Source organism: Dasypus novemcinctus, chromosome 26 (genome assembly GCF_030445035.2).
Source record: "Dasypus novemcinctus isolate mDasNov1 chromosome 26, mDasNov1.1.hap2, whole genome shotgun sequence".
In the NCBI taxonomy this organism is placed as follows: domain Eukaryota; kingdom Metazoa; phylum Chordata; class Mammalia; order Cingulata; family Dasypodidae; genus Dasypus; species Dasypus novemcinctus.
In genome coordinates, this window is record NC_080698.1 from 25,714,406 (window position 1) to 25,734,837 (window position 20,432).

The 20,432-nt window shown below is 41.4% G+C and overlaps 1 protein-coding gene across 20 annotated transcripts in view; it reads right to left on the bottom strand.

Moving 5' to 3' along the window:
- The window catches only part of ADAMTS9 (ADAM metallopeptidase with thrombospondin type 1 motif 9), a 167,641-nt gene that overhangs the window by 69,076 nt on the left and 78,133 nt on the right, over positions 1 to 20,432 (bottom strand). For all 20 annotated transcript variants that reach the window (XM_071212139.1, XM_058288353.2, XM_058288347.2 and 17 more), the window contains 9 exons: positions 19,194 to 19,404; positions 18,561 to 18,725; positions 16,643 to 16,807; positions 14,598 to 14,717; positions 11,125 to 11,229; positions 10,833 to 11,000; positions 9,962 to 10,231; positions 5,002 to 5,163; positions 2,447 to 2,623 (listed from right to left, as the gene is read on the bottom strand). In XM_071212139.1, the coding sequence (XP_071068240.1) occupies positions 2,447 to 2,623; positions 5,002 to 5,163; positions 9,962 to 10,231; positions 10,833 to 11,000; positions 11,125 to 11,229; positions 14,598 to 14,717; positions 16,643 to 16,807; positions 18,561 to 18,725; positions 19,194 to 19,404 (1,543 nt within the window). The remainder of the gene's footprint in view (positions 1 to 2,446; positions 2,624 to 5,001; positions 5,164 to 9,961; positions 10,232 to 10,832; positions 11,001 to 11,124; positions 11,230 to 14,597; positions 14,718 to 16,642; positions 16,808 to 18,560; positions 18,726 to 19,193; positions 19,405 to 20,432) is intronic.

The following is a 20,432-nucleotide window of genomic DNA, read 5'->3' on the forward strand; positions in this document are numbered from 1 at the left end:
TGAAGCACCAGAGAAGTGATTTTTATGGCTATTAATACAATTCACTGAGGTATGCTTAAATTTAGAATTACTAAGATTGTACCAAAGCATCCATAGAAGTCAATATAAAATTAAAATGCTACAATAAGAATGTGAAAGACTATCTTCACATACATATTTAGAAGTAATATATTACAAATGCATCTACTTGAATAAAATGTTTTTGATTTAAATTTTTAAAAAACATCACAATGAAAGCCTTACAGAAATGGCCTTGCTCCTAGATGGCAGAGGCACATTTAAATATATATTCAAGTAATGGTCACATTCCAAAGGAAACATTAAAATCACATTGGCAACAAAAATATCTTAAAAGCCATGTATTTGTTTCTGTGCATAATAGATCATTAGAATTCTCTCTCCTCTCCCACCTGTCATTCTTACTTTCTCTCTCACTCCCCTATTTTAGAAAACTGTGTCCAGGCCCAATAAAAACAACTAAATTAAATCAACTTAAAGTCTTCAGTTGAAATAGGCGTAAGCTCTTATTTTAAAATTTAAGTGTTTAACTGAAACTGCTCTTATTTCTTCAAATTTCTGGCAGAGAGGGTGGACATTCTATGTAAAGAAATTTGAACCATATTTACAAAGTGTTCAAGGACAAGGATATTGTGGATATATATAATAAAGAATATAAATATATATATATATATATAAAATAAAGGCTATATATATCCTCCTAGTACTATATTTTATAATTCTCTAAGACAATGCTTTTCTCCCTGTTTTCCCAAAGAATTTTTACTAGGGAGAAACATGGGATGATCAATGCAACAATAGAGTCTGCAGAGAGAAATACAATTTCTGTTTTCATCAAACCACAGGAGTACAGAGGAAGAGGCTTTTTTCCCTGAGGCTCAAGAGACATGTTTTGGTCAAAATTGAAGAAATTCTATTTTTTGGAGTGCTAGTAGACATTTTGAAACTTATAACTCAGATGCTGATGTTGCTGTTGGGTAAATGAACAGGGTGGAGATCTAACGGGCACAAGAGGGAAAATGTCATGAACAATACTATTTAATACGTGATTTAAGGAAGTTGGGAACATCGGCAGATGTTCCTAACATCCAAGGTTATTTCCAATCTTCTTTGAAATGTTCATGGGGAGGGGGGAAAAAGGGGAGGTGGGTGGTAGGGCCAGTATTGCAGATAAAACACTCGCAGTAAACTACACCTCTGACTCAGAGTGATATTTCTTAATGCCTTGAACAAAATCTTAGAGCCTAGCAACATAGTGCCCGTTGAGATAATACTCTAGTTCTTCTAGGTTTCTGCCTAAGACCATGTACAGTGGTTATATAGCCAATGTTATACCTCAAGAAATGGTGTCAGAACCTGAGACCCTTTACTCTTAGAAGCAATAACAGGTATTAGCCATGTCCCTTCAGTTCATCTGCTCTTTAGGTGGTTTCAGGAGTGGTTAAGACTTTTTCCCAGAACCACATTGAACTCTTAAAAAAGGCTTCTGGGTACGACAGTATAATCCTGGATTCAGGTTCAGTGCAATTAATGTACGTACATGAACATTCACACTATTTACATGCAACAGCTCTAGTTGTGACCAAAACACATCTAGTTGCATGCCCCACAGCGCAGGGCACAACTTAGCCAAAGTATTGTTTTGACAGAGCTGCCATGCCCAGAGCTGCCCCAGAAGTTTGCACAGTATTTGCAGTGGCAAATATATCTCCCAATGTAGTTGCAGATGGCAAAGGAAGCCTAGCACCAAGGCAAAAATGGTCTCAAGTGGTTTTCCTGTCTTGGTGGAGGAAGGAGAGCAGTTCAGATACTTTAAAAGGCAGCAGGTCACAGATTCCAATACTGGTATTTTGAACTGCCAAAATGATTTCAGTCTATTTCGTGGGCACAACATTGGTGGTGATTGTGTTGAGAGTCATACTGAACAGAAGCAAATTATACAGTCAGTGAAGGAAAAATTGCTTTGGCCTCAATAAGCAGGTGTCTTTCCAAAGAAGTCAAAATTACCATAGCTTAGACAAGGAAAGAAAGTCTGCTATTGAATTGTCTGTTTAAATCACTGTGTAGCTTAATAACTACATGAAGTTACTTAGTTTCTTAATATACATATATGCAAACACACAGCACATGCAGGGTGGGGGCTTGAATGGACTCTAGGGCTAGGAAAGGAAGCTACTCTTTGGCACCAGGCTCTGTATGAGGTATGCGTTTTCTGTAAAGTCACTTTGGGCAAAATCACAAAAAAATTAGTTTTGTTGTTCGTCAACATGAAGAAAACAATGAATGTTTGAACACACAGTTTCAGGGATGCCCTTGTGCACTCCTGAGTATGACCGTTATCTGTCACAGAAGAGTATCCCAGAACACTTGGAACTGCATATGTTAGTTAGGTAGCTTGGTTAACAAACAGCAAGAGTTAGGGCCGTACCGAACTCCAAGGGCCAGTATTCCAAGCGGCATCTCGAGGGCAAGCATGCATGTGACACTGTTCACGATCAGGAGGCTTATCCAGAATTTCACAGCTCAAATCTGGAAATCGTTCACCATTGGGCCGCTGACAGACCACGAACCTTGTGCGTATTCCTCCACCACATGGCTTAGTACACTGGAAGAAGGAGAGGGAGCCCTGCAGTTACTTTGTCTGAACAGTTAATGGCAAATTTTACTTTTTTGTTAAGCTGTTATTATCACACGGGGCAAGGTAAGTCTCTGATAGATAGAACCAAGCTGAATCATTAAAGTAATCTATTAACATATACTACAGGGAAGCCGACTTGGCCCAGTGGTTAGGGCATCCGTCTACCACATGAGAGGTCCGCGGTTCAAATCCCGGGCCTCCTTGACCCGTGTGGAGCTGGCCCATGTGCAGTGCTGATCCGCGCAAGGAGTGCCGTGCCACGCAGGGGTGTCCCCATGCGGAAGGAGTGTGCCCCATAAGGAGAGCTGCGCAGCATGAAAGAAAGTGCAGCCTGCCCAGGAATGGTGCCGCACACACGGAGAGCTGACACAACAAGATGACGCAACAAAAATAAACACAGATTCCCGTGCCGCTGACAACAACAGAAGCGGACAAGAAGATGACGCAGCAAATAGACACAGAGAACAGACAACAGGGGCAGGGGGGTGGGGGGGAAGGGGAGAGAAATAAATAAATAAATAAATAAATCTTTAAAAAACAAAACAAAACATATACTACAGACAAAAGTTCTCCCATCTTAATGGTGGGTACTTACTTTACCTGTACTAAGTATGTTTAGATATATTGTTGCATTAAAAGTAAGATATAATGATGGCCCCCATTGTATATATGGGTCACTATGGTTAAAAAAGGTTAATTCACTTACTCAAGGTCAATCCAGTAGCAAATGGCTAAGATTAAAGTCTTTTATTTGAGTTATAAAAAACCAAAAATGCTACCCAATGCCAAATAAAGGAGCTAAAGACTTAGCTGGCTTTATTTTCTGGCAATGTATAGGAAGTTGTCGTTGCTTTGGCTATTCTCTGGCTCTAATCTCCACAGACTTTCATGACGCTAAAATCTTTTACGCTATCCCCATGTCATAGGACAACTATGACTCGCTCCTAGGATAAATAAACAATCAGCGTGGTGGGAATGTAGAACAAACTTCTGACTCCTGGCTAGACCCAAACTTCCCAGGCAGGAACAAGCTGTATTTCTTGGACGGTGCTGCTGTGCTCATATCCAGGAACACTGACATTCAGTTTCCCTGATGTGTCCAGGGCCAGATCTCCCACAGAATTTGGAACGCTCTGGTCCATGCTGACAGTAAGCACCCAGCGGATGCGTGAACTCTCCTGGCTTGGACCCAAACACAGAAGCTTAATCAGGTCCCACAGGACAGAATTTTGCAAGGAGCTTTGGGAAACTCTCAGAGTCTTGAGGCCTGACTCTCCTTCCTCCCCTTCAGCAAAGCCCTTCAGCAAGACGTTATGACTGCCTACAACTACCCGGTTACGTGCATGAATCTATGAGCCGGAATTTCGGTTAATGGGACTAATGTGCCCATTTGTGTTTTTCCCCCTCTGGGGCCTCCACGATGTCAACCCTTATGTTTTATTTTATGAATTTTATAGTCAAGACAGATGGAACAACCAGTAAAGTTTGAAAAATATGTGAATCCTTACAGATTCAAGTGTAGAGAGATACATTGGTTAATTAAACACAAACCAATAAGCATGTAAGCCCTATACATAATAGAAGCTCAAAACCATGTTTAATAATAAAAGTCACAATAATAATTATCATCAGTTAGTAATTGTTATCATTAATAATGATATAATAGCATTAATATTGATGTCAAATGCTAAGCATTTGACACGTGCTAGCTCATACAACACTCATGAATACTATGAAGTTGCTATTAGTATTACCTCCAGAGACAGTTGAGGATATGGACGTTTGGCAAAGTTAAATTATTTGCCACAATTACAAAGGTTATAGGAGCCTGGGCTGGGAAAAGGATCCAATTTTGTTTGCTCCAAATACTCTACTGCCCTTCATCAGTCATAACAGCCACCTCTTAACACGGTAAGAGCTGAAGAATTTCATTTATCTGTGACTATAAAAGTACTTATTCACTTGCACAATTAACATGCATCATCTTTGATACAAATTGTAACACCTAATCGTTCTGGCTTCATCAGGGATTTGGAATGTTGGGAGACATTATTGCATAGGCATAAGGGTGTATCACAAACAACCAAAACTATCTAGCACTATCTGCATTCTTTCCTAATTTTCCTCTGTTACACATTAACACTGGCTCAACTGGTAATCAGTGCACTTTTGAATTAATCCAGAAGTAAGACAGGGCTCCTAATTAATTACTCCCAAATGACAACACCTGTCCTAGTGCTAGTGCTTCTTCTTTAAAATAAAATATGAACTACAGTACAGCTTGGTTAGCAAAATTATTGTGTTTTTTCCCCCCAAAAAAATACAAACGGACAGTTCCCTCTTACCGCTCCCCAGTTGCCATAAGCCCACTGAGGACAGGGGCCAGATTCACACGCTCGTTGCTCATCAGGTTTTATTCTTTCCACGCAGTCGTTTGCAGGGTATCCATTTTCATCCTGACACACGACAACCCGCCGCTGGGACCCCCCAGCACAGGTACTGGAACACTAAACACAAGAGTAAACAAGTTAATCACCTTATCGACCTCCATCTGAGGGAGATGCGAAAAGCAGCGGGTCGAAAGGTCAGAGACCAAGGTGGTGGCAACCATTCTCGGTGTTCCAAAATGGATAAAAAGCAATCCTGAGCACCAGGGAACTTCCCTTCCCTGGGGTAGTTTAATCTGCACACCTCCCAACAACTGGCATGTTCCAGTGCTCAATAAATGCCTGAGTGACAATGTCTTGTGACTTCTGATGCCATCATATTTATTGTCCTCCTTGATCCTCTCTGTATCTCGAGAGGTACAGAGGTGTTAAGTGACACCACAATTTATTTATAAAGTCTTTTCAAAACTTTCTGAGAACCAACATTTGACTTCCCTTTCAACACAGGGGTCAAATTACAGGCTTAATGGATTGGCAGTTGCTGAAATTCAGCCTCCATATTAATCCATTTAATTACTGGAGGAAGGCATCCCAGGATGCTGTTTAGATACCACTGCCCAGCAGCTAAGGCTCCCCTCTCTCCCTTTTTCAACCTCATGAGTTCTTAACCTTTTTGTTCCATGGAACCCTTTGCCAGTCAGGTGAAAACCATGGACCCCCTCTCAATGTAGTGGCAGATAGTTTTATGACACTCAACATTGGAGGTCAGAGAAAAGTAAGATAATAAGTTGATTTTTTTCAATTCAAGCTCACAGATCCTCTGGTTAAGAACCCATGTTCTACATCAATGGCTAGTGGTAGCCAGATTTATTTAAATTTTCCTTTTACTTCCCTTCTGAACTTAATTGAATTCCGTATCATCAACAAACCTCTCTTCGGCCTAATACTCCCCCTCATGGGTGTCACAGCTTTAATGTTTGCATTTTAGCTAATTTCCCATACAAGCTTCTCATAGCTCTCTTACTTATCTACATTTTCAGTGTTTTATTCTTTACATAATTTCTTTATCTTTTAAAACCCAATGTGTTTGCTCTTATTACTCACTCAGACCCTTAAGCTGTAAAATCAGTTTGTTTATAAAATAACCATCTAGTCCCCAAAGCAATGTAATCCCCACAAATTACCAAGCTTCAAATTGCATTTGCAACATTGCTCTTAGCTCCAGGTTCTGATAGCTGATCTAGCTTTCTATGTAACCCTAGCTCAAACCAGTGTTCTCTCAAACACTGCTTCTTGCTAATCAGCTTCTTCCAAATCAGGATGTGTATATTTTGTTCCTCATTGCATTGAACTTCAGTTCAACTTCCATGCCTATATTGATCAAATTATAATTGATTTAAAAATGTTCCCTAGCTGTCATTTCATACTGAGTTGGGTTTTTAAAATGCAGAGCAGGATAACAGATTTATTAATTCTGTCTGAGAAAATATTTAGGTGTTTTTTGACTTATAAAAATTCTACCTCTGTCCTCTGTAGGGTTCTGGTATATTTACTCTGAAATTGAAAATATTCATGTTTTCTTTTTTAAAGAGCTTAGTGCATAATAATAAACCAAAGAATTATATGATTGTAATCAGCTTTGTTTAGGGGCCCAGAATTAAAAATATTAGGAAAGACCTTAAATGTTATAAATAGATTTGTAATATACATTTTGACCTTTGAATTTTTCCCTTGATAATAATCTTGCATCATTCTTTTATTATTTCACCAGTGAGTTTTACTTCCCCAATAAAATGGCAAGCTTCTTGAGGGAAGGCTTGACCTTATAATTTGTCTCTCTGTCTCCCTCAGTACTGGTCACAGGATTTAATGCCTAGCCCAATCACAGTTCCCAGAAGGAACAGCTCTATAAACCAAATACTACTCTCCCTCTAATACGGCTGAACGGGACAAGGATGGACACCTGATCTGAGGCCACCCAATCCACTGGCTGCCCAGAGACCAATCTAATGTTTTCTACTGAGAATCTGACCCAAGAGATGGAGATTGTGCTCAGCGGGGAACAAGCAATTGCACTGCACAGACTCAGTTGAAATACGGTACCCAGGACCAACCCACTTGGGGCTACACACCCCCACAGACAGGTTAAGTGCTGCCCATAAATCATCTTTCTCCAAGTGTATCTTTGCCATCATTCCATGAACAGGGATTTTTCAGTTCCAATCCTATGTAGCAAAATTTCACTTTGGAATTCTTATACTGACAATTTTCCTGTCCTTTTCAGGTGAGAAAAATTTTCCTAGGTAAATATTTCTGTGGACAAACCCTGAACATATTAATGAAGTGTAAATGAGATTTGTCATCCACACTGAAGAAAACAAGGAAAACTGGCCTTTAAGGAAGCAGGAGGGATGGGCATCCATTTATTTCTGACTGCCCACCTACTTCCCCTTATACCTGGCAAGAGTAGTCCAATATCCCTTTAAGAACTATACCTCTATCCCAGTGGATGCCTCTTGGCACGACTGCCAATCAAGATGCTCTTACCCTGATCAAAGGGTGGGCAAGTGGCCAATCAGACTTTCCTGGGAATTGGATTTCTGAGCAGAGCAACTCAATGATTGAAAAGAATGGAAGGGATTCACTGAGACAAAAACTCCCTACAGATATCATCCTTCAGTTAATGCTCTATCTAGATCAGGGTTCCAAAACCCACCTGCTGCCTGTTCTGATAAACACAATTTTACTGAACACAGTCACACCCATTCGATCAGGTTGCCTATGGTTGCTTTCGTGTTACCAGTGGAGTCGAGACCGTGGAGTCGAGACAGAGACCGTCTGGCCCACAATGCTGAAGCTATTTACCATCTGGCCCTTGGTAAGAAAAAAACAAAAAGGAACAAAACAAAAAAATATGACTTCTGCTCTAGATCCCTGAAGATGCTCGGTCCTTGTCGTTTCTCGGGCTAAATGAACAGTTTTGGTGTTGGTTTCGCCTTCACTTGAAGGACTTAGTTTCTTTTCTTTTGTTTGTGACCAGAGACCCCTAATTCATAAACAAGGGAAGTGTCGCACAGGGTTCAACTTCTGCAGAAATCCCCTGCAAAATGAGGCTCTAACTCCAGAATCCACTGAAAACTTTGGATTCCTGTTTTCTAGAGATTATAATACTTTTCTGACTTTTCTGCCATGCAGCGGAGGGCAGGAAGGCCAAGTATAGATCTGCAGTGAGTGCTGCAGAATGTAAAGGTGCACGTGCCTTCAGCACAGGCTTCAAGCTCACCAAGCTGGGGCTGGAAAGTCACACTGTCTGGATTCAGCTTTACTTGCTTTAGAAAAAAGAACCCCAAAACAAAAAAAGGCACAAGGAAGAAAAGAATGGTAATGCCCACTGTGGCAAACCGTTACTTAATCCTCCCTAACTGGGAACACTGCCCGAAGGCAGCAACTTCAGTCTTAAAGGAAACCATCCTCCTCTACAATCCTAAGTAAGAATAGCTTACATATATGAATACATATATATATGTCTAGTGTCATCATCAGAATACACATGAGTTGTGAATTTTTTTCCAACCAGGAAAGCCCTGAGTGACTCTCTCTGCTGACCCTTGAATTTCTCAGAAATAAACTCTCTCCTACACCAGGCAGAGGAAGCCTTAAAGTCATGAGCAAGTGAGGTGAATGAGATGACTGCAGCAACTTGGCACATGTTCTACATACAACCACCACCTGCAGAGGGTGAGGATGCTCAATGGTTAATCAGTCTTCATAGGAAAGTAAATCTAATTTACAAAACAGAACTGGTTACGGTGGGAAACAGACAGATTCCTTCTAATGCTTTTTAGTCCAGAAATAATGAAATACAATTAGCAGTACTAGAAGGAAACTAACAGCACACAATTAAAAAGAAGACACCTGGGTGATTAGTAAAATGCCTTCTAACTACATGCCTACCCAGGGTCCCTACCCAATTAGAAGTAAACACCTTCTAACTACAGGCCTCCCCTTCCTGCAGCAACACTGCACATTTCCAGTGTCCACAATAAATTATCTTTAGAAAAATTATTTAGTAACAAAGTGAAAACATTCCAGGGAACATTGTTTTCCTTTGATATTAAATATCACACAAAGATCTTACTAATTTGAAAGCTAACGATAATATAATAATAAAGATCAGCGTAGACATTATTAAGAGCTCAGTCTATCAGAGTGTAAAACACATTACTTCCATCAACTCATTTCCTTCTTACAACAACCCAGGTAAGTAGGAAGTATTGTTATCCTTGTTTTACAGGTGAGAAAACTGAAGCTCAGAGAAGAGAGGGGACCTGACTAAAGCCCCAAAAGTTTGAAAATGTAAGTCCTTGGATGGAACCCAGGCATCCACCCTCAGGGGCGGTGCTGATAACCACGAGGCCGTGGGGCCTCTCCCCTGAGCACAGATCTTACCTAGACTAGTATCCCCTCTAATCCAGGACAATTGTCTAGCAGTACAAATTACAGAGTGCCTGTGCCACGTGGAGGCTGCACTTATTGGAAAAGAGCTTGGAGAACGACTTCCATTAAGAACTCCCTTTTAGAAAAGTTTCTCTGCTCTCTACAGAAGGAGTTGCCTGTCACTTCCAGACTCAATACCCGTCTCTTTCCTGGTGCCTCCCAGGAAGCCACCTAATCCGACATGGCAATGACACATCTGCGCCCACCTTCCCCCACAGGCCTGCAAACAGCATTGTAGGGCATCTTCCAGAAAGTGCAATTAACCCATTAGAGTTAACCCAAAACAAATAGAAAATGTACAATGTCAATCCCTCCTGACAACAAAATGCTTCAAAGTCCTTTCTAGTCTGCTTTCCTCCAAAGCCTACCTCAAGTGAAAGAAAAGAAAGCAAATTAGGGACAGACTTCAGGGAATACTCACTGCTCCCCAGGGTCCAGTTCTCCACTGGTTCCCCCCGAGTACGTGGGTGCGGCTTAGGCTGGCACCTCCAGGGTGATAATCCTTGTTCTGGAAAGGGTGCTGAGCTGGGCCACTGATTGGGGTCCATCGAGGGCACGGTGGCATGGAACAGTCCTGGTTGGTTTCGGGGATATAGTCTGGGTCACACTCGCCCTGATCGATCACGTGGTCACCGTAGTCGACACACACCACTTGCCGGGTGGCCCTACCTTGCCCACAAGTCACGGAGCACTAGGTGAGTATTCAGAAAGAGAAAGGATTGTTGTTTGGTGGTCATTAATCCATGGATGCGCACTTTCAGGAAAGGGCCCGTCACTTACCCCCTTGCTCATGCCAAAAAGCCTTGGAGTCATCCTTGTCCCCTCTCCTTTCTTCCCACCCCACAGCCAATGCATTAAGGAACCCTGTCGGCTTAGTTTTCCAAAGATACCCCCATCCAAACACCTTGCACAGAATCTACCCTCACCTCGCTGGTCCGAGCCATCATCTTATCTTGCCTGGACTCCACTGAAATGGCCTTTCAGTCAGGCCCCTGCAAGTCAAAAAATTACCAACTCCCCTGCCCCCATGTCTAATGGTCACAGATCATGAAACATGACTCCATAAAACAAAAGTCAGATCATGTCACTCTCTCCAGTAGCCAGTGTGGTGTTTGCATTTCTGACTGCGTTTCCCATCTTACGTGGCGCACATATATTGAGCAGAAAAATTTAAATCTCAAACTAAACCCAACTCTGAAATATTACCCATCGACATGTGGGACCTGCTGCTCTTCATCCCTCTTACTCTTCCCTCCAGTCCCCTCCCAATTCCAAGAAAACCACTGGCTTACGGAACTCCAGTCCGAAGCCTTCCACTGCCCACAGGGGGTCACAGAGCATTCCTCCTTTGCGGGTGGTCTAGGCAGGACTGCACAAGCGCTCTCAGCAGCCACGGAGCCGTCCTCGTCTCGGCAGCTGACGTATCTCATCCGCGTACCTTTCCCACAAGTGGCTGAGCACTAGGTATTGGAGTAACGAAATGCAGATATGTTATTTGATGTGGCTGCTTACTGGCAGTAACCCCATTTCTATAGTCATGCCTCCCGTCCCAACCCTTTCTGCTTCTTCCATTCTATTTCTTACTGGAGTCCAAGACCCAAAACGCCACTGGGTTCTAGGTACACTGGGTATGTTTCTCCTTGGTTCTGGAGCCGCTGGGGGAGGATGACAAGACGGTAATTCACAGTCCTAGACATAAGAGGGGGGAAAAGGCCCAAGTTACCATCAAGCCAATACATTTCTAAATGGTCACATGCATTAAAAAATAGGGAAAACGGATTTGGCCCAGTGGTTAGGGCGTCCGTCTACCACATGGGAGGTCCGCGGTTCAAACCCCGGGCCTCCTTGACCCGTGTGGAGCTGGCCCATGCGCAGTGCTGATGAATGCAAGGAGTGCCGTGCCACGCAGGGGTATTCCCCGCGTAGGGGAGCCCCACGCACAAGGAGTGTGCCCCTTAAGGATTGCTGCCCAGCGCGAAAGAAAGTGCAGCCTGCCCAGGAATGGTGCCCCCCACACTTCCCGTGCAGGACGACAACAGAAGCAAACAAAGAAACAACACGCAGCAAATAGACACAGAGAACAGACAACCGGGGGAGGGGGGATTTAAATAAATAAATAAATCTTAAAAATAAAATAAAATAAAATAAAAGGGCTAAGAATTCCCCACAGAAGACCTCACAGGTCTGTCTGATTCTGAGCATGTCCTATAACATTCCTCACCCCCAATTTTTTTAAAGATTTATTTCATTTATTTCTCTCCCCTTCCCCCCTGTTGTCTGCTCTCTGTGTCCATTTGCTGTGTGTTCTTCTGCATCTGCTTGCATTATCTGGCGGCATTGGGAAACTGAGTCTGTTTTTTGTTGCACATCTTGCTGCATCAGCTCTGTGTGTGTGCAGGGTCACTCCTGGGCAGGCTGCGCTTTTTTCACGTGGGGCGGCTCCCCATGTGGGACGCACTCCCGGCATGTGGGACACCCCTATGCGGGGGCACCCCTGTGTGGCACGGCACTCCTTGTGAGCGGCAGCACAGCACGTGGGCCAGCTTCCCACATGGGTCAGGAGGCCCTGGGGATCGAACCTGGACCTCCTATATGGTAGGCAGACGCTCTATCGGCTGAGCTATACTATATCCACTTCCCACCCCCAATTTCTTCAACCATAAATTGGGATATAATCTGAGTCACTTTGGGTGCCTTGAAACAGGGCAGGGGTCCACTGAATGAGTTTTAAGACCACATTTATCTACCAGTTCTTGAGGAAAGAGAAAAAAAATAGTGTAGAACAGCACATAATTTGGGGGAAAAGGATAGCATTTACTAGTTATTAGCTGTTAATTTTTTTTAAATCTCGAAGGCCAAATTCTGTTCTCACGTTCTACTAGTTTTCTAATCAGAATTTGCTAATCATGAGCTTGCTTTCCCACTTTATCTAAGATAACTCTCAAGGCCCCAGAGATCCAATCTAGATATATAAGAGATGTGTTTAAAATGCCAAAGACTGGAGTTTATATAACACCCCCTTGGTCTCCTAGAGGAAATATCTATAAGGAATTGACGTCTTTCATGTGTAGATACATTCCCATATTTACAGATGGGAAAACAGAAGCACAGACCTGCTCACAATGACTCCCAGCCTCCGCAGTCAGCAAACACACATTCATTGCATGCCTGAGAAGCCCCAGGCATGGACAAGCCCTGGGGCTCAGTGCTGAGCCCTGGCCTTACCGATCTCACAAACTCAATGTGAAATCCCTTCACTTGGCTACAGGCCTTGCCTGCTCCTCTGCCGTGGTCCAAAGAAGCCACGGGGGACTTTTCACAAACTGAAGAAATTATGCACATGCTGCAACCATGAGAGCTGCCCTGTCATCAGATGGACGCTATAGAATAACTTGGAGAGAAATTGCTAAGGGAGTTGCCAAGTCTTCACTCCATGTCTGCCTGAGACGGAGTAGCTAATGTTTCCCAGGCATTTGTCACTGGGTGGTTTGAAACGCTCAGTAAAATGGTATTAAAAACATCATACAAGTTACTTGATCAGCTACAACAACATGAATGACATCATTGTTTTTAATTACTCTTTTTAACACTCCTCACCCATCAACACCACATGCAGCAATGCAACAAACAAACAGAGGATGCCTGGGATGGAGGCAGTACACAGGCAAGAGAGCCTCAGAGTGTGAAATCTGGGCACAGTCTGGATTCAAATCCTGCCTTCAGCAATTAGCAAAGCTGAGATGCGAACCCAAGTCTTCTCTTTACATATTCTCCTTACATATATCATACCAAAACTGTGAAGGTCCACACATCATATATACAAACCCTATACGTGTTATTTATGTACTTTATTTATGTTTATATGTGCTATTTTTACTATATGTTGATTTATTATTATACATTTTATTGTTATAAAGGATGGGTAATACACAATTTACAAATTACAACAAAATAAGCAATTTTTTATTGTAAATCCCACAAGCCAATTGATTCTCACAGAATGGTTTTGTTGACTTTAGCTAAACTCTTGAATCTGTTGCCAGACTATGGTTGTAACTGCTAAACAAGTGTAGTTTTGACATGAATGTTAGTTGATATTTCTGTTCATATCTAAGAATAAATTGAAAGTGAAACAATGATGTTGAAACTCTACTCATTTATTAATCACATGAATGATTTCTTTTATGGAATCAGATTATAGTTTTCAAATATTCGACGAGTATATCCTCAATATTTTGGGCTATTCACAATGCAACAGCTACCGACATAAAACTCTTTTAAGTTTACTTTGCATTACATGTTTGCCACCACTTTCTTAAGGCTAGACATCCAACAGAACAATAAATTAAGCCCAGAATTATAGCATGGACTGATAACTGTGGTATTAAAAACTCCCACCATGACTGGTTTGAAGCTACTAACTTGGCATCATTGAACAGAGTTGGGAAGGGATGTGTAGTAGCACACCCTTACGATAATATTTCCAGCACATAGATACAACAGACCTATCTAATCCCAAAAGCATAGATAATAGTAAGATGTAGTAAAATAATTAGGAAGTGATAAATTTGAGTACCACCTTTTTTATATCAGTAATTATAGATTTATATTTTAATTTTTAATAATTTTATTAAATTTTAAAATTAATTTTAATTAATTTTTAATAATGGTTATGTTTAACAAACAGTTCACAAAATACCTAAAGATTTAAGTAACTGGCTCTTCCTAGTTGGTACAAGATGGCTTCAAAACAGTGCTAGCTGAACAGAGGATACTATGTACTAAACCTCAAGTTGAAATCATTAAAAAAAATCTGACTTTAAGAAAGCAAAAATCAACCAACATTTGCCATTCAGTAAGAGAATCAAACCTATGTGTGTTTAAAATAACCAAAGAATACTAGATTCTAAATGTAACAAAGTCCAGACAATTTAATCAACTGGTTGCTCTACCTGCACACTCCCCTACGAAAGGACTTCAGTTTTGACTGAACCATTGGGAAGTTTTGGCATCTTAAAGGCAAAAGCCAATAATTGAATTGGATAAAGGAGACTTACCTGGTTATCAGTCGGTCTAGTTGCTGCATTGCAGTCATTGTCATCCACCACTGACATATATGACCCAATGATGCATTTCACTGCTCTTAGCTGGTATCCCTGTCCACAACTGACACTGCACTGGGGGAAGGAAGTAAACCAAAAGTACATACAATTCAGCTAATCTCTTTTCCTTACTTTCCCTTTAACATTCTCCAAGAGAAAAACATTTCTGTCATGGTGGGCCAAGGGGCTGGCAGCTAAAGAAATTTGGTAAAGGTGGGCAATCTTGCTCTGTGCAAATTATATGACCTATTACCATGATGACACTTGGAATTATTTCTGTATCCCACTGAAATTACTTCTGGAGGGGCTCAGCTCCTTGACTGGGAGCTACTGGAAGGAGGGACATGCTTCTCCATCATTTTTGCATCTTTTACGCTATACCTAGCAGAATGCTGTGGCTAAAACAGGTACTTAATATTATTATTTGACTCCTGGGAAATTATCATTTGGAAACAATCAGATTTTGCATCAATATTTCCGTACAACAATGCTTCTTGCAATATTATTCATAAAGATCAAAGTAGTGGAAATCACCTAAATGTGCACAAACTAAGAGTTGGTTAAAAACTATCATGGCATATAATTAATAAAGAAAACAATGTAGTCATTAGAAGGCATATTGTTAAGATTTAAAATGCAGTTAAAAAGAAATATGTAAAATACTATCCAATATTTGTTTTGAAAGTCATGGAAGAAAATGTATAACTGTGCTAACATTAGTAATCCTTGCCTGGTAGGGATTAGGAGTAGTTTGGAATTCTTTTTGCTAAATTACATTTTCCAAAATTTCTGTAACAAACATGCGCTGTTCTTAAATAATATTTTAAAAAGCAGTTTCTTCCCCTGAAGTGCATGTTCAGTCAAAGGAAAACCAAATCTCATGATATAAGATGAGCTAGAATTGGCCTGGTGTAGACATGGATAAAAGAAATAGAACCATCACTTCTGAGAGATGGTCTATCCCAAATCTTAACAGTGACCTCAAGCTCTGCTCTCTTCCCTTTATTAGGCCCTAAAACCTATGCATATGTAGGAGGAGGCAGAATTTAGACGTGTCACTGGACTGTTTCCTCAGAGCGATCAGACATGATTAGCCAAGCTGACTGAGGAGGCAGTGTAAGAGCAAGGATTCAGAAGACGGTCAACATTCATGGCAGAAATCACACTGGGGCAGTAATAAAGCTGCTCCTGATTACTCCATGTGTACTGGAAACTGAAGATGTAGGCTAGAGAACCAAAGGGCTGGAGCTGTGGGGGGGCGGGAGGCCCGCCCTTCTACAGATGACATAAATGACAGCAGACAGCTGCTCTGCTTCTCTTGGGAACTTGGATTGCTACTTAAATAGTACCCAGAATGCTTTTGCTTCTATATTAGGAAGAATTTAATTCCCAGAGTAGTGGCTTCTCAAAGGCAAGCCCAAGGGTTTATGAATGGTTCAGGTGAAGGTGGTGGCACCAACAGACTAGATGCCATGGAAAGAAGGATTGTTTCAAAGTATGATGATTTAGCCATCTTTCATCCAATTTTGAACAGTTTGACGTATTTGATGTAGCCAGAGAAGTGGCTTTTGAAATGAGAATTGGGAGCCAAAACATCCCTTCTGAATCCAGTCCAGACCCTCCTGCCAAAGACTGTGGTGCTGGATAACATTTTATGGCAGACCCACAGAGGCACGCTAGCAGATAACGTCAGACAGGCGTGAAATCTGTTCTGAATTTGTTTAAATGCTGGTGCACTCAAGCTACAGTTTTAAGCCAAAGGGTGAAGACATGCACATGGGACCGTAAAAGAAGTAATCGGCTGCATCCAGGAGAGTAATTGTCCTCGGAGGTGGGGCAAAATGTGTTGCACGCTTTTGCATGCTTGACCTGGCTCCACAAAGGTAGAGTGCATGCCGCACCGCACAGCAGTTAAATCCCCACGGCTGGAATGCCCCTCCTCAAGCCCTCTCCAGATAAGCAGCAAAGAATGTAGTTAAGAACCTTATCATTTAAAATACCTGTCCCCAGGGACCCGCTTGCCAGGACGCACATTCCGGCTGCTGACAAGTCTCCATGGAGGCTGGCTTGGTCTCAGGGTCACAGATTCTATCATTTAATCGATCTTCGCCAAACTGACACCAGACCTGGCGGAGTTTATGCCCTTTTCCGCAGGTGACCAAGCACTGTAATAAAAAGCATGGCCAGTCAGGGTCGTTTCTGAACCAGGCATTGTGGTTCCTGGTGGTTATTCATTGATTAGCAGAAACAGATGTGCCTTTTCCCAAGGCGATTCCTCTCCCTCAGCAACTTGTCAATATAACAAGGCTCAATTTTTTTTGTTGTTCATTCGTTCATTAATTCTTTCATTCATTCTGTATTTATACAGACTCTAGGCCAGTTCAAGCACAGAATAAGCTCAACACAGCACCATGCTCTAAAATATTGAAAAAAAAGGATTTATGGTTTTCTAGTAAAAGGGATAAGTGCAGAGAATTATGAGTTGGACCAACTTCAGTTTAACCTCAATACAATCAGCTATGTACAAGTCACATGATCTCTCTGCACCTCAATTTTCTCCTCTGTAAAATGGGGATAACAATATGCTTATAATGAAGGATTGTGAAACTAAAGGAGCTTTCATTTAGTTCATCACAGTGTTCATTCCATAAATGAATTCATGTTCATTGCAGAAAATTCAGAAAAACATAAAAAATTATAAATGACCCAAAATCTCACTGCTCATTACCCAACAATAACCACTATTAATATTTTGCTGCTTTTTTTCCATCTTTTTATCTAAGAAATATTTGATTGTACTGAGTTCATACTTTTATCTTCCTGACCCCAATTTTATTAAGCATTCTTGCAAATGTCTGTTACTTAATTTGAGATAATACTTTAACTAGTATTAGCTATCTGAGTAAAACTTAAACCCACTACCAGCTTTCATCTTTTAACTCAAATACTAGGGTTTAAGCAAAGGCAGGTTATTAACATAGAACTAAAGCACTAGGTCTGTTGTTAATTTTCCAGGAATTGAACACTGTTAATCACACACATTGTTAACTGTCTACCATTTGAGGGATATTCATAATATCTTTCTGGGAGTCACATATTATTAGATGTTGACAGTAAACTGTTTCTATCGCACTGACATGGATGGGGTGGGTTATGGACATGGTAGCAGCTGTGGCAGGGGAACACTCTTTCCCCAGATTCCTGAATTGGCCCATGAGTAACAGAATGTCTGCCCCCTTCCACTTGCTCCCCATTATGGAAGGTGTGTGAGTCACCGGCTTGGGGAGACCCTCACTCGTGTGTTATAGCTAGGCTATGTGCACAGTGAGTGTTAACAGTACCATGAAAGCAAGAAAGAGATTACGACTTCTTTCTCTTGCTCTCCTGGGCCACCTGCGCTAAGTAAAGGAATGCTTGCCTTGTGCTTCATCGAATAAGTGACGAGAAATGCATAAATCTGGAATACTCAGCCTGGTGTTTCTCTCTTTGTTCCAGCTTTTCCTCTAGCAGCTAGAGAGGTAAATCAGATAGGCTACTCATTTGGGTCTTATTTCAAAGATGAGGAAGTAGGAAACCTCATTTTGACTTCAGATCCAAGCCTGTGAAGCTTTACAATGAATGAAGCTATGATTTCCTTTCAGTGACTCAGATGGATCTCAAAAGGATTTTGGAACTCTGAAATCACCAAGAGAAGCTACCATGTTGGGTGATCAAACCAAGGCCATTGTGCCATGGAGATTAGCAGTGGACCACTCTTATCCAGTACTGTAGTCATGTGCAGGCAAGCACCAGAGCTGCTGTTTTCTTAGGGAGAGGTGGGAGAAAGGCACAGCAGGTTTAGCCTAAAATAGGCCAGGAAAGACGCAGAATTAAAGTATCAGAGATGGCCTATGCGAAATAATAGCCCTCCCATCTCACCTCTGACCAGTCTCCCAATTTCCACTGTGGACAAGGGAACTCATTGCACCTCTGCATGGTGACTTTCTCCTGATGAGTGCATTTGCTGTCATCCAGGACATCATTTTGGGTATTGACACAAATAGCCCTTCTCCTCTGGGTTCCACCATCACAGCTTTTAGAACACTTAAGGGATAAAAGAAAAACAAAATAAAACTGTTACTGAGTTTCCTATAAGGCATGTTCAAGATCCTGGAAATACCAAATCTTCCAGCCCGTAAGAAACAACAACCTTGCCAATTCTAGTTACTATTCTGGGGGTGTATGTTCATGTTATCAACTTATTTACTAGGTTTATGTTAAAGTCAACATTAGTTGGCCTGGGAAAATAAAGCTAGAAATGGCCTGTAGGCTATGGAAAAAATTATTGTTTCAGTGTTGTTCCACCATTCCCAATTTTCCACTTGCCATGCCCACGTCAGAATACTCTTATGTGTAGAGTTTGAATGGGGTCAGGCACTATAAATCAGTTGTGGCACTCTTTTCTGTATAAACTAAATGGGGGTTCTCAATGCAGAGGCGCCAGCAGTCATCATCAACTGATCAGACCTGGCACTCAAGAGGAAGACCTGTTTTGAGTGAGAACCAACTTACTTCAGTCCAAGCAGAGTACCGCCAGCCACCTGTGTTACATTCTCCTGAGCACTTTTCCTGGTTGCTCGGTTTGGGGTGACTGCTGCAGAAACCGTCATCAACCTTCTCGGTCTTCCCATCTGGCCTGCTATATTTAGCACAGTAGATGTCTAATGTGCGGTATCCCAGGCCACAGTGGGCACTACACTCACTTCTGCTGGCAACATGCCACCTGTGCATAAACAATTGGAAGAAACCATCATTTCAGTTAAAAATATATGCCTAATCCATACTCAAATAGGCAAGGAGTTCCTTTTTCTTCCTGAACTCAAATACCATGGAACCAAAAGCCACAGTCAGTTACTAAGATTCAATTTTAAACCAGTGTGTCCATGTATTTTTTATGGCTTCCAAGGTACAGGGCAGTCAGAGAGTGACAGAGAGACTCTATCGTGGTGAAGCTACTCCCTTAGCATAGTCAATCTGAAATTTAAGCAGCCAAAAGGAAAAAAAACAGAAATTCAACAGAGCAGATAAAGCAATTTTATATTTTAAGGGTTCATGCAACTCAGCCTTTCATTTAACAAGCAGGCTTCTTCCTTTCCAGTGCTGGCAACTCACCTAGGAAACTTCCTTTTTGTGAGCCTGTGCTAGAAACTGCTAAGGAAACATTCCAGGAATGAATAAGGCAATGAATAATTTGGACTACTTTAATTGTAAATTTCAAGAATGAGAAGTCCTGTGTACATTATTGTCTAGGAATAAAGACTGTAAGTTTCTTGAGGATGTGAACCACATTCTACATACCTAGATCATACACTTTAAAGATTAGATTCGAGTCTATGAATCTTTGTCACCTTTGTATCCCCAGTACCTACAATGAGTGTTTCTTGGCACACGGTAGGTGCTCAGTATGTGCTGATGAGTTGATTGTTTCTTTTAATGCCACACAAATATGGTTGGTGCTTAAATTAAAAAGAAAAAAAATAATAAAGGGCTTAAACTGCATAGAATAGTCTAAGTAAATGAGCTTGAGACATATTTTGTTGATTAGATTTAGCAATTCCCATAAGGATTAAATTTTGTTCATTTGATTTTACTCTACGTTGTTAATTCTGTACTGCTCAGAAATTGAATGGCTTACTAATTACCAATGTCCCAAGAATGCTTTTGTTCACACCTGTCTGGGGGGAGAACGCTTAGAAAAAAGGAGGAATACTGACCATATACTTAAACTGCAATTTCTTACTAGTGCCCAAA